We start from the raw sequence: 14,097 nt of genomic DNA, 5'->3' as shown, positions 1-14,097 counted from the left end.
GGGGACTACTCCCAGGCGAACACCCCTCCTCGGGCGGGGAAAGGTGCCGGGTGCCGGATCAGCCTGGGGACCTGTTTCTCGATTTCTTAAACCTCATAATCCCCTTGACAGCCACATGCTAAGATGACCAGCAGTCTACTATAGTCTAACCAGTGATTCTCAACCTGTAGGTCTTGACCCTTTCCCATGGGTCACATAGCAGACATCCTGGGTAACAGATATTTGCATTAGTACACACAACAGTAGTAAAATTGCAAGTATAATGTAGTAACGAAAATATTTTTATGGCTGCCCCACCCCCCAGAGCATGAGGGACTGTATTAAAGGAAAGGTTGAGAACCATGGTTTGGCTGATCTCATGTCTGGATTCACAAATGTTCAACAACTGTGGTTCAAACAATGACCTTTTCCTTCCTATGGCACTGGAGTGTCCCAGTTTCCACCTCATCCTGCCTGGTTCCAGCTCAGCCTCAGAAGTTACAAACAATAAGTCAATGTCCTAACCTCTCCTTGAGTTGCCCTATCAGGCAATAATATCCACCATGCAGGCCTTGCTGGGATCAAGAACTGGACATATCCTGTTCACATAGGACTTGGCACTTGAAGGAATTACCTCTGTTCTACAGTTGCTGGGGAGAACATGCAGGTTGCCAGGCCATTCCCCCCTTTAAACTATGGCAAAGTTGCTTGCTGGAGTTTGCACATTTTGTTTTTACTTAAGATAACAATTTTAGATGCATTCCATAAATACAAACCAGTCCTCAGAGCTAAGTTGGCAGAAATGAAATATGTAGTTCTCATAGCATTATGTCATCAGGGCCAGACTTTGAGTGTTTAACAATTGCTTGGCTTTATGGTGGAGTGTGGCTTTGTATCTTTTTTAGTAATTTGGATTTGTTTGTTTGTTCGTTTTTTAAGGCCTCATGCTGTAAGCCAGCCTAGCTTGAAACTCATTTATGTAACACAGGCAGCTTCAGAACTTGTGGTTACCTTCCTGTGTCAGCCTCCCAAATGTAGGGATGACGAGCATGAGCCACCATGTCCACTGACTGGCATTTAAAGAGTCACTCTTAGGAGCTTTTTAGCAAAGGAGTAAGAAAAGCATCAACAGGTACTTCATTTTTAGAGCTTTGAGAAGAGACAATGTTGTTCAACCCTCAACAATGTTTTAATTATAGCAATAAAAGTTCCCTTGGTGTTTGTATAATTTTTAAAACAATTACAGACTGCTTCATCACAATAGCCCTCTAAGATATAGCAAGGCTTTTACAGATCATGTAGCACTAATTTACTAGTAACCAGCCACACCCACAAGGCCACAAACACCATGTGTTCCTTCTTCCCAAGTACCTTATGCAGCACTCGGGAGAGCAAGAGAGCATACAGCTGCTGCTCACTGCCCGTGCTGGCAACCGGCCGGAAGCCACCACCTCCTCCCCCTTAATCTTCTGTGTCTAAAGCTCTGATATTACTGTCCTACATAAGGACATCAAATCAAAGACTTGTTCTCAAAGCCTGGGCCTGTCATAGATTTGTAATTACTCCACTCTGAGTGCAGTTGAAAAGTCCTTGCTGAGTGTGCCCTGCTCTGCCCTCCTCACAGTGACAACAGTTAGGTTTGAATACCTACCAGTCATCAACACCAACACTGTTGAAAATATTCGGGTAGAGGGACGACATGAAAAGAAGTTCTCCACAAAACTTTTGAATTTGAGATGGAGATTGACAGCAAGACCCCTGGTCTACACACACACACACACACACACACACACACACACACAGACGCACATACATACACATATACACATGCGTATACACACCAATATCCATATATGCATGTGTACACACACATGCATGTACATACACACCTAATAGTGACTCCTACCAAGCCAACCAGAGAAGCAAGGCCAGCTCGGTAAAGCCTTTGGATGGAAGTCACACTATTGCTCCTTACCAAATCCTGTCCTAGTTTGTCATCCCGTTGATATAGTAAACACCATGATTAAAAACAACCTAGAAAGAAGTAGATTTATTTCATCTTATACTTGCATTCATGACCCATCATTGAGGGAAGTCGCAGTAGGTACCCTTAGGGAGTGTCTGAGTTAGGGTTTTACTGCCATGAACAGACACCATGACCAAGGCAACTCTTATAAAAACAACATTTAATTGGGGCTGGCTTACGGGTTCAGAGGTTCAATCCATTATCATCAAGGTGGGAGCATGACAGCATCCAGGCAGGCATGGTGCAGGAGGAGCTGAGAATTCTGTCTTCATCTGAAGGCTGCTAGCAGAATACTGGCTTCCAGGCAGCTAGGAAAAGCCCATACCCACAGTGACACACCAATTCCAACAAGGCTATACCTTCTAATAGTGCTACTCCCTGAGCTGAGCATATACAAACCATCACAGGGATTTCCCATTGAACTGCCCAGAGAAGCTTATAAACAAGTAACTGTAACGCAGCACAGTGTACACAGCAGAGGAAGGAATAAGTAACGTGGGGGTGGGGACAGAGAAGGCTTACTGTGGTGAGACAGAGTGACAGACAGGTTCAGAATTCCAAGCTGTCCCATGTCAAAGTGAAGGGCACAAGAGGGAGGCTGGCAGGAGGCCTGGAGATTCTGCATGCCATGCTAACTTCTCTGCTTCCTGCCCCATTGCCATGGGGGCCATGACATGGCCATAATTTTCTTTAAAATGATGTACAATTGTCGCCTACTTCTAAAGATAAGTTTCCATTACATTTCATTCTCTGGTCCTGAGAATTTGTTCCACATTGTTGTTCCATAGCTGCTTTCTTTTTACAAAAACAAAAGTCAGGATTTATAAACCAAATGTTTAAAACAAGAGTGAAGCCAGATGGGTAAGGAAGCCTGCCACACAGACAGACAGACACAGACAGGCTGGTTGTTTACATAGAGACCAGATACTTCTTCAAAGTTCAGGACGGTCCTCTTTGTTTTCATGTCTATGCATCATGGTGAAGAAAATATTTTAGATGGTAGGATATTAGTTGAAATCCAAGAGGGAATAAAACGGAAGGAAATGGATCCATGCTGGCCGGCGTGACTCTCTGTGAAGTGCCTCATTTTCCTTTGAGAAGCTGGGATGAGTGCTCCCTGCTGTGGAACTGTTCCATCACGTGAGTGTTAGTGTGAGGGCGTGGGGACTTCCTCTGACCCTTCTTCCTCATCTGCATCTTAACCTTCTTCCTGTGCTCCGGCGATCAGCAGCAGTTCTGCGCTGGACTCCACTAGCCCATGAAAAGCCAATCCAGCCCTTACTTGGAATGAATTTCATGTTTTCTTACTAATCAGCTCCAGGTCCCTTTCTGGATAATAATCCTTATTGTCCTCCATAAAATGAGAAGTATTACAGAGAATGGAGCTATTTAAATGAATACCTCTAGAACTGTGGAGACAGGCTCTCCAGCTGCGTACCGGCTTTGCTTTTAATCCTCCAGTCAACACAAGAACACAAGTCCATTCTTAGAGAGTTTCGGGGGCGGGGGCACTTCAATTACATGGCAGCTTTGATTTTAAATTTCATCTACATCTAGTTCTGTTCTGTTCTTTAATGATTTCTGTCTAGGAAATACAATTTCTCCCCTTTTTAGGTTTTAAACTTATAGAGACTGTGTCTTTAAGAAATCATGCATCTCTTCCGGGCATGGTGGCGCACTCCTTTAATCCCAGAACTCGGGAGGCAGAAGCAGTCAGATCTCTGTGAGTTCAAGGCCAGCCTGGTTCACAGAGCAAGTTCCAGAACAGCCAGGGCTACAAAGAGAAACCCTGTCTCAAAAAACCAAAAGAGAATACTAATGCTACTAAAAATAATAAAAAAGAAATCATGCATCTCATCCTAGTCCTAAAAACTATTGGCTCTTTAAATTATCATTTTGATGTACATCATTGATATCTTTTAAAGGCAATATAGTCACTTAAATAAAACCCTACATAGTAAAGGAACATGTAAGGCTGTCTGGTTCTGGACATATTGGATCAATCACCTTTGCTATTGTCTAAAACAGGTTTAGTCTACAGTCATACTACCCTGAACACATTTAATCTCACTTGAAATAGGAAATATATAATACGTTAGTGTATCTTACTCAAAATTAAGGCACGTGGTTGTTTCTCCTATTCACTAATATTATCACATACTGATAGAAATAAGGTAGAATTCAATATTACCAATGTGAAATTTTCTCTTCATTCTTGGTATCTCAGCTTCAACAAATCCAGACGTCATCAAGATAAATTCAGTCCTGGATATAGTTGCCAAAGTAGAAGACTATTATCTTAAGGGCTATGTTGTTGGGGCCATTCACCCAGTTATACAACCTGTGGGGCAGCGGAAGCACATTCCAGCAAGTTACCTGTACAGAGCGGTGCTGTCCCGGCTGAAGCTAAGGTAAGCAGAGCGCTTGAGAAGAGTCACCTCAGAGGCAGTTAGGAATGATGACTTTCTTTAATCTTTTTTTTTTTTTTTTAATGTTATTGTTGTTTTTGAGACAGGGTTTCTCTGTGTAGCCCTGACTATCATGGAACTTGCTCTGTAGACCAGGCTGGCCTCAAACCCAGAGATCCAACTGCCTCTACCTCCCTAGTGCAGGGATTAAAGGTGTATGCTACCCGGGCAGTGGTGGCGCATGTCTTTGATCCCAGCACTCAGGAGGCAGAGGCAGGCGAATTTCAGAGTTTGGGGACCTCAACTTCAGCACTGCTGTGAGCTACATAGAAAGATTCTAGCTCAAAAGAAGCGAGAGCCAGAAGAGCCCCCACCCCCAACATTGCCTTTACTCTTTGGAGGCAAATAAATACCAAGGGAGGGTGTGAGCGAGCAAAGGGAAAGGAGTGAGAGCCAAGGAATGCCCACTAAAGCTGGGTGTCCTGGCGACTCCTACAGAAACCACCAGAAGATCAGGATCAGCAATTAGCCTAAGCAAACTGGCCCAGTCTAGGCAGCCTCTCTGAGTTCTTCCAGCTCCCCGTGTTCTCATTAAGAATGGCAGCTAGAGGGCTGGTGAGATGGCTCAGAGGTTAAGAGCACCCGACTGCTCTTCCGAAGGTCCCGAGTTCAATTCCCAGCAACCACATGGTGGCTCACAACCATAAATTAAATAGACATATTGGCAACGTTTTCCCTAAATAAGATGGGGGTAGGATTCTTGGGATTGAAGCTATGCTTTAACAAGCAAAACGGGGTCTTGAGGACCTTTTGGGTTGAGTACATAGTTCGGTGGCACAGCACATGTGCCAGGCCACAAGAAAACTGCTGTCGGGCTGGTGAGATGGCTCAGCGGGTAAGAGCACCCGACTGCTCTTCCAAAGGTCCTGAGTTCAAATCCCAGCAACCACATGGTGGCTCACAACCACCCGTAACAAGATCTGACGTCCCCTTCTGGAGTGTCTGAAGACAGCAACAGTGTATATAAATAAATAAATAAATAGTTTTTTTTTTTAAAAAAAAAAAAGAAAACTGCTGTCTTAGTTGCTGTTCTAACTTAGTTACTGTTCTAACTAACTTAGTTGCTGTTCTAACTTAGTTGCTGTTCTAACTTAGTTACTGTTCTAACTAACTTAGTTGCTGTTCGAACTTAGTTGCTGTTCGAACTTAGTTGCTGTTCTAACTTAGTTACTGTTCTAATTTAGTTGCTGTTCTAACTTAGTTGCTGTTCTAACTTAGTTGCTGTTCTTAGTTACTGTTCTAACTTAGTTGCTGTTCTAACTTAGTTGCTGTGAAGAGACATCATGACCAAGGCAACTCTTTAAAAAGGAAACCATTTCATTAGGGGGTTGCTTACAATTATCATATGGTGGAACACATACAGGCGTGGTGCTGGAGCTGAGCTGCAGGCAGAAGGCAGAAGAAGAAACACTGCCTAAGTTTTGAAACTTTAAAACCCCTGGCAGTGACACACTCACTCTAAGAAAGCCACACCTCCTAATCCTTCCTAGTTGATCACCTGAAGACTAAGCAAGCAAATGTGTTAGCCTAGGAGGGCCATTGGCATTCAAACCAGCACAGCTGCTTTGAGTCTCTGCAATGAAGAATGAAACTGCCATAATGTTGCCTCAAATTAATATATTAAAGAGTTTTGCACAATTCTTCATTTTTATAAAAACTGTCTTAGGGACTTCTGGCTGGGAAAGGTACAGTGAATACTGGCCTAGCAAGCTTTGAGGTTGAGTTCAATCCCAGAACACATAAAGGGTGGAAGGAGCCAGCCCCACAGAGCTGTCCTCGGACCCAACACTGTGCAGCATATGCCTACACACACACACACACACACACACACACACACACACACTCATACAAACACACAATGAAGTGATACAATTTTTATTTCAAAATTGTGTTTCCTCTTTACAGTGGTGGGTGAACAGCAATCTTAAGTGGGGAAGGGTGAGAGAACAGGAAAATGGGGAAAGGAGGAAGAAGAGAGAGTAGATCTTTACATTTTCAGATGGACTAGGGGTGTAGCTCAGTTGTCAAGTGCTTGCCTAGCATGTGGGAAGCATTGGGCTCATTTTCTGGTACCACAGAAACCAGATATAGGCTCACACACCTGTCATCCCAGCATTCAGGAGGGTCAAAAGATAAAGCCATTCTCTACTACATATTAAATTTGAGGCCTGTCTGAAACACTTAAGTTATCTAATTATTAAAAAAAAAAAAAAGCCGGGCCTGGTGGCGCAGGCCTTTAATCCCAGCACTCGGGAGGCAGAGGCAGGCGGATTTCTGAGTTCGAGGCCAGCCTGGTCTACCAAGTGAGTTCCAGGACAGCCAGAGCTATACAGAGAAACCCTGTCTCGAAAAAAAAAAAAAAAGCTGAGTGGTGTTTGGCATGCCTTTAGTCCCAGCACTCAGGAGGCAGAGACAAGCAGATCGCTGATTGTCAACCCCAGTCTGGTCTACAGAGCTAGTACCACAACAGCCAGGGCCACACAGAAAAAGTCTGATTTGGGGCCGGGGATTGGGGAGCAGGGGGAGCAGAAGTTTTGGAGATTTTGTTGTTCACTGCTAAAGATCAAATCCAAGATCTCGCACATTCTAGGCAGGTACTCTACCACTGAGCCAAGTTCTCAGCCCCTTCAGTCTGGTTTATTAGAAGCAGTAACTACCTATGCATACACACACACTCACACACACATCCAGATACATACTCATTCACACACACAATTCACACACACATGCACGGGCACACAAGAGTGTGTATGGACTTCAGCCTTTACTAGAATATAAATGTTTCCATTCCAAGCATTATTAAGCACTTTCATTCTTACATTTTTGACATTTTTACACTGTAGTAATGCTATGTCCTGATTACAAATTCCATCAACTGTGTATAAATGTCCTTTCCTGCTTTTAGTGTTATATAGGCTCAACAGTGGCTACACCTCGGCAAAAGTTAGAGCTCAGTAAAGACAAAGAGAGAGAGACAGACGTGTTAATCTGCACTTCAATAGGACTGTCAGGCTCCCGTGCTTGTGCTTCTGCCCAACAACAGTCTCTTTAAATTAGGAATTTAAATCACTGGAAGCTTAAATTAAGGAAAGGTAAGGTAACAGAAATCACTGTGTGTCTGCAGCACTTTGAGATAAACATCAGGAATGAAATAACAAACTGATGGCCTGGGCCTTACTTTGGAGCTGCTCACGGCTTTCCTATGGACATAGCTGGGAAGCAGCAGCTTGCCTCTGACCCTGTCTGTTCTCCTTGCAGCCCCAAGCATTCGGCAGCAGGCAGGCAAAGGCGCGCAAGGCTTGTGATGGAGGAGTGTCCACTAACTTGTGAGACACAAGCGAACGACGCTGCGAAGGAACTCACGGACAAGGTACTGCGTGGAAAGGAGCTGAGAGTGCCTTCCTGGGGCAGCTATGGAACAGTTTCCTTTCTTACCCGAAAACCATGGGGAAGCAGGCATGGTAGCACAGGCCTGTAATCCTGGGGCTGTGCAAGGGGAGGGGCCATGAGTGCAAGGCTATCCTCAGCTACAGCCAGTTTGAAGCCAGCCTGGGCTACATCATGAGCTCCAGGCACTCTGGGCTACAGAGGAGGATCCAAAAGATTAAGAAACCAACGGTGCCTTTCTTATTCCACAGAATTCAAAATGTAGAGCCTGTGAGCCATTACTGAACTGCATTAGCCAGGATCCTACGGAGGAAGAGCATGAGAATGAGTGCACGCAAGGGGTTGTCGGGTTGGCTTATGTAGCAGTCTAAGCAGGAGAGCCATGGCGCCCTTCACTCTGGGGCTGCTTCATACCCAGTAGCAGCTCCTTCCAAAGACCGGATGCCTTACCAGTCCGGGTTGGATGCTGAAGGCCTGGAAGATTCCAGAAAGCCACTAGTCTTCAGTCCCTTTTGGAAAGCTGAAGAAGCTGGGCTTTAATGTCAGCCAAAACTAGCAGCAGCAATTTGCTGCCAGCATGGTGAACTGAGCAGCACATGAGGGCAAGATGGCAGAAGGCAAAAAAAAAAAAAAAAAAAAAAAAAGCTTTGTGTCTCCGGCTTCCTTAAGCAGGGCTGCCACCAGAAGCACCGCCCACATTTAGGGTGGGTCTCCTCATTTGCGTTAATCTGAGCAGGAAAAGGCTTCACAGGTGTGCCATCAACTTGGCTGTTAATGGCTCCAGATCCTGTCAAACTGACAACCAAGAATAGACAGGAGCATAAAGAAGCGCCAGAAGAGCAGACCAGAGGGAGCAAACGGAAGTTAAGTTTAACAAGTGTAGCAGCGGGGAGTGGCAAGCATACCACTGCTTAAGGGAGCAGGCAGTTGGTCTGTGGAAAGTAGATTCCAAAAGTTTCAGATGAGATAAAAAAGTTTTTTTTTTTTTAATATGAAAAACTATATGAAAAAAAAAACAAAAAAGTAGACACATTCAATTGTGAAAGGAGGTGTTAGCAAAAAAAAAAATATATGTTTATTTTTTAAGAAAAAATAACTTGCCGGGCGTGGTGGCGCACGCCTTTAATCCCAGCACTTGGGAGGCAGAGGCAGGCAGATTTCTGAGTTCGAGGCAAGCCTGGTCTACAAAGTGAATTCCAGGACAGCCAGGGCTACACAGAGAAACCCTGTCTCAAAAATAATAATAATAATAATAATAATAATAATAATAATAATAATAATGTATACTTTGAAAGTTGCATAAATAAAAAAATTGAACACCAAATGTAGATTGCCCAAACAAAGGAAAACCTATATATGTCCATAAGTATTCTAAATTGATGGAATTTTTTGTTGAAAGTTGTTTTTAGTCACATTGGCATTCTTATAAGTTCCTTTGTTGTTGTTGTTGTTGTTGTTGTCTTTGGTTTTGTGGGGTTTTCATTTGTTTTGCTTTTTAAAACAGTTTCACTGTGTAGCCTTAGCTGTTGCGGTTCTCCCCCTTCCTAATGCTGCAGTTCTTTAATACAGTCCCTCATATTATGATGCCCCCAATCAGAAAATGATTTTCATTGCTACTTCAAAACTGTAATTTTGCTACTGCTATGAATCATATTATAAATATTTTTAGAGATAGAGGTTTGCCAAAGGAGACACACAGGTTGATTTTTTTTTTAGACCAAACCAGCCTTGAACTCACAGGGATCGACCTAGCAGTGCCTCTGAGTGCTAGAATTAAATCAGAGAGCAGCACACCCCGCTGGCCTTTATTTAATTTAAATATAGTGTCAGGGGCCCACTACACTTTCTTTCAGGTAAAGATTGTGAGACTGGAGTGAGTTACGAGACTCCCATCTGCCGGCCTTTGAGTCCGTAGGAGGCTGAGGCAGGGAGACCCCGGCTTCCAGAGCAGCCTGAGTTACAAAGAGAAAAGGGAAAGGTGGAGTCTGTTTCTGTTGCTGACTTCAGGTGGTGACTACACTTGTGGAGGATCACCTGTGGACTGTGACTCACCACTAGTAGCTGTTAAGGGACGTCTCTTCCCATTTAGGTACAAGGTTACCATTCAGCTGAGCTGGAAGGCAAAGCCCAGGCTTTACAGAGTACACAAGCTGTTTACTGCTACTATTCTGGTTTTTATTTTTTATTTTTCCTTCCTGGGAATAAATCCACTCCAGACAGTTTCTTTCGAAAACAAAAATGTAGCGACTAGTTGAGTCTTGATAGAGAACCATCAGGGTGCTTGTTTTGAATCTAACTTCCTGGACACAGTTGAAGACCTATGTGTTAGATCTGAAGCATGAAAGGTTTACTTGAATGTCTCCACTGAAACCAATACCTAGAGAGGACATTGACAAGGAATTAAACAGGAAAGCCTGTTGTTGCAGCCCTTAGAGTAGTGGGGTTCTTCTCTAAATGAAAAGCTTCAGGAAGCATGCATGTGAGATATCCCACCATTGCCCCGGGTATGCACAAGAGCAATTGGTAAGTGCCAAAGATTATTTTTGAACAGCCACTTTGTGTGACGACTTGATTGTTGAACAGCTAAAACAGTTGAAGTCAAGCTTTAGCAACATACTAACGTCTCCTCTATTTTTAGTCTGTGTCCTTGCCTGTGGTACTGAGGGACTGAACGTGCACGCCTCCTGCATGCTGGCACTCTGCTCTGGGCTAGATCCCATCCCTGGCCATTCTGTTTAATATTCAGTTTGCATTTTTTTTTCAGGGTTTTAAAGCACCCCATTAAAAATTATCAGTCTTCCAAGGCAGGCAAGACAGACCAAGGTGTAAGGCGTGGCAAGGCAAGACAGACCAAGATGTAAGGCGTGGCTCCCAGAGCTGGTGACTAGAGCTCAATCTCTGGAACTCGGGTGTTAGAAGAAGAGAACTAATGCCTACAAGCTGTCCCTTGAGCAGTACATGTGCATCACACCATGACACATAGATGTGCACACGGGCACGCACAAGCACACACAGAGATGGATGGATGGATGATAGATAGATAGATAGATAGATAGATAGATAGATAGATAGATAGATAGATAGATGATGGATGGATGGATGGATAGATGGATGGATGGATGAATAGATAGATGTAATTAAAATTATTCATCCTCCAAGTAAAAATGGAAAAGACATCAATATATTTGTTCACAGACTTCCAGGAAAAACAAAGCATGTGTTAGAGTAAGAAAGAAAGGTTTACTTGAATGTCTCCACTGAAACCAATACCTAGAGAGGACACTGACAAGGAATTTACCCTTCCTACTTCCAGAACACCAAGCCCTCTCTTTCCTCCCTCTTTTCTCCCAGTACGCCTGGGAGACGGACATTGTGGTTACATCTAAGTACCCCCACAGTGTGAACTCTCAGAATGTCACTCTTAGAGGACTGAGGCCAGGGTGGCGTAGTCGGGGCTCGGGCTCCTGGCAGCCTCCACCTTCCGAGCTGGCTCCCAGAGGCTCCTTCCACTGCGTTGCTCTGCAGTTTCTTCAGTTCTCCCTGCCTTTGAAAATCCCATTTCATTCTGTCAGGGTTTCCATATAAGTCCGGGGTAACACTTCAAACTTTTAGTTTAGATGTTCACATCAGTGTCAATGAAAAACCAACACTGCTGAGTCAGGCACAGCAGTGCACACCTCTGATCCCAGCGCTCAGGAGGCCGAGGCCAGCCTGGGCTACAGAGGGAGTTCCAGGACAGCCAGGGCTACACAGAGAAACCCTGTCCCGAAAAAAACAAAAACAAAAACAAAAACAAAGGCTTCTTCATTTTTGCTTATTTAATGAGTATTTACAAAGAGGGAAGAAGACACAGCCTTTGCCCTGGGGAGTACTGCCAGCTGAACACAGGAAAAGAATCATGCCACCCTTAGGTCCTAGGCATTGTGAGCTTAGAGGAATTGGGATGATAATGTCACAAGCATGAGAATGGAAATCACTATTACTAAGATCCCACGTTATCTCACCACTCCGACACTCCCTACTTCAGAGACTGTTGACTGACTGACAGGATAAATCTAGCTCTGTGTATTTGGCTCAGGGCGAGGGCAGACTAGAAAGCTTCATCACAGATGCAGTGAACTGGACCCATGCTGTATATGTGCATATTCATAAGAGCTAATCTAGTCTTTCAGAATCAACATCAAATAGTGCTGTTTGCTTTTTGCTTTTCAATTAATGCCTTCTTTAATTGTGAGGTTATATTTGTCTCAGTTATTTTGGGAGTGTTCTGGAATAGTCTTTAGTTTTGCTCCAACTGGAAAGATCATTGTTAATAGCCTCTAAAACCCATGCAATAAAATTACTAGGTCTTGCCAAATGTGGCAGAATTTCAGGGGAAGTACAGTCCTGTTTTTATCATTTTCTAAGCCAGATCAGTTCTGTTTGACAAGTCCTGCTGACACTGAGACCCAACTTGAGGGGTCTCAGTTGGCTTCTAGGTGTGCCTCGGTTACTCCTCAGTTTATTGTCTTCTAATGGCCTCCTCAGAGACTGAAGCTTAGTTGGCTGGGTCATACATGGGCTTACCTCAGTCCTGTCATCTCTTTTTTTTTTTTTTTTAAGATTAATTTTATTTATTATATGTAAGTACACTGTAACTGTCTTCAGACACCCCAGAAGAGGGCATCAGATCTCATTATGGATGGTTGTGAGCCATCATGTGGTTGCTGGGATTTGAACTCATGACCTTTGGAAGAGCAGTCTGTGTTCTTAACCACTGAGCCATCTCTCCAGCCCCCTGTCATCTCTTTAAACCCCAGATTAATGCCGCTGCTAGAAAAGGGATGAAGTTTGTTGGGCTTGTCTCCCAGTGCTGCTTGCCATCTATGCACTGTAATGGAGCCAGCCATGATGGAGTTGCAGAGTCGGGGCTACACGTGAGACAAGGTTCACAAGACAACTGCAAAGGCTGGAACGAAGGAGCCCTGGGTGGACACTTGTCGGAAAGTGGAGTGGAGGAGGAACCGCAGCATGAAAGTGGACAGCATCAGACAGAGAGGAACAGCAGCCCCAGCTACGCCAACCCAAAGCAGGGAGAAGGTAACCAACCGGGAGCGGGTGAGGGAGGAGAATGCATTCTTCCATTCCCTAACTACACAGTTATTTTAAAGGACTACAGGACAAAGTTAGTGTCCGAGGATCATAAGGACAGTGAACCAATCTAAACTTGTGGGTTGTTAAGTTATTATAGCCAGAAGTAGGGCAGGCCAGTGTTTCAGGCATTGGGTCTCCCCGTGCCCAGCCAGCCGGGTCGCCTTTGCTCTCTTCTCCAATGAAAGCAGTGACTTGACCAAGGAAGCAGCTTGGAAAACAGCCTGTGGGAATTTCAGGGCAGGCCTTTCCCCCTTGGAAACCAAGGGACCCGCTTTGATCCTCACTAGAATCTATGACAATGAGACATGACAATGAGCCAGTTAGTGTAACAATTGTGCCCACAGCCAGAAATAAATGCAGACAACAGTCTTGTCCTTCTTGGCCAAGTCTCAAGTTTTCCCAAGAAATTGAGTATTTTGCTCTTTTATTTTTGACTGTGTAAAAGTTTCCTGACATCTTTGCCGGATTTTTTTTTTTTTTTTTTTTAAGCAACATCAAAGAAAACTAAAGACTGTGTAAACTGTAAGTTACCATGAGCTCTGGAGACAAACGCCTCAATTTCTTTCTGTAAAGGAGACAGTTGCAGAGCCTCTCTCACGGGTTGTAAAAAGGGAAACAGCCCACCTGGCACAAACTCCAGCAAGCTGACAGATGCTCCAACCTTTGATCAGCGTTGGCTGATCAGTAGAGTCTGGGCTTTCTGGTTCTGAGACATGTTCAGTGTCCTGTGCATCCATTTGAGCACCATCCTCTAGAGAAAGAACAGGAGGTGAATTTAAAACAGTATACTGTTGAAGTTGTGCTGGGTTGGCTTCTCTTTGTTTTTTGATTGTTTGGGTTTTGATGTTGTTGTTGCTGCTGCTGCTGCTGCTGCTGCTGTTAAGCTGAGGACCAAACCCAGGGACTTGTGCTTGATAGGCAAGTATTCTACCACTGCACTAAATCCTCAATCCCTGTTAAAGCGTTCTTTTAAATGGTAAAATATTTATACAGTAAATAACTGTACACCTAAAAACTAAAAGCTTTCTTGAGAACAATAAATACCAAGTTCATCCTAGCAGTTATTTTTAGAGATTGGAATTGGAGACTATATACTGCTAGATA

The 14,097-nt window shown here is 44.0% G+C and overlaps 1 protein-coding gene across 2 annotated transcripts in view; it reads left to right on the top strand.

Annotated features, from left to right (window-relative positions):
- The window catches only part of Rftn2 (raftlin family member 2), a 55,819-nt gene that overhangs the window by 8,384 nt on the left and 33,338 nt on the right, over window positions 1-14,097 (top strand). The window contains exons 2-4 of one of the 2 annotated variants that reach the window (XM_021198496.2): window positions 4,233-4,416; window positions 7,732-7,843; window positions 12,660-12,939. In XM_021198496.2, coding sequence (XP_021054155.1) covers window positions 4,233-4,416; window positions 7,732-7,843; window positions 12,660-12,939 — 576 coding nt within the window. The remainder of the gene's footprint in view (window positions 1-4,232; window positions 4,417-7,731; window positions 7,844-12,659; window positions 12,940-14,097) is intronic. The other variant, XM_029539407.1, reaches the window with a different exon arrangement.

This window comes from Mus pahari, chromosome 5 (genome assembly GCF_900095145.1).
Source record: "Mus pahari chromosome 5, PAHARI_EIJ_v1.1, whole genome shotgun sequence".
Taxonomy (NCBI): Eukaryota; Metazoa; Chordata; class Mammalia; order Rodentia; family Muridae; genus Mus; species Mus pahari.
Note: the sequence above shows the minus strand (reverse complement) of the source record. Positions and strands in the feature narration are given on the sequence as shown.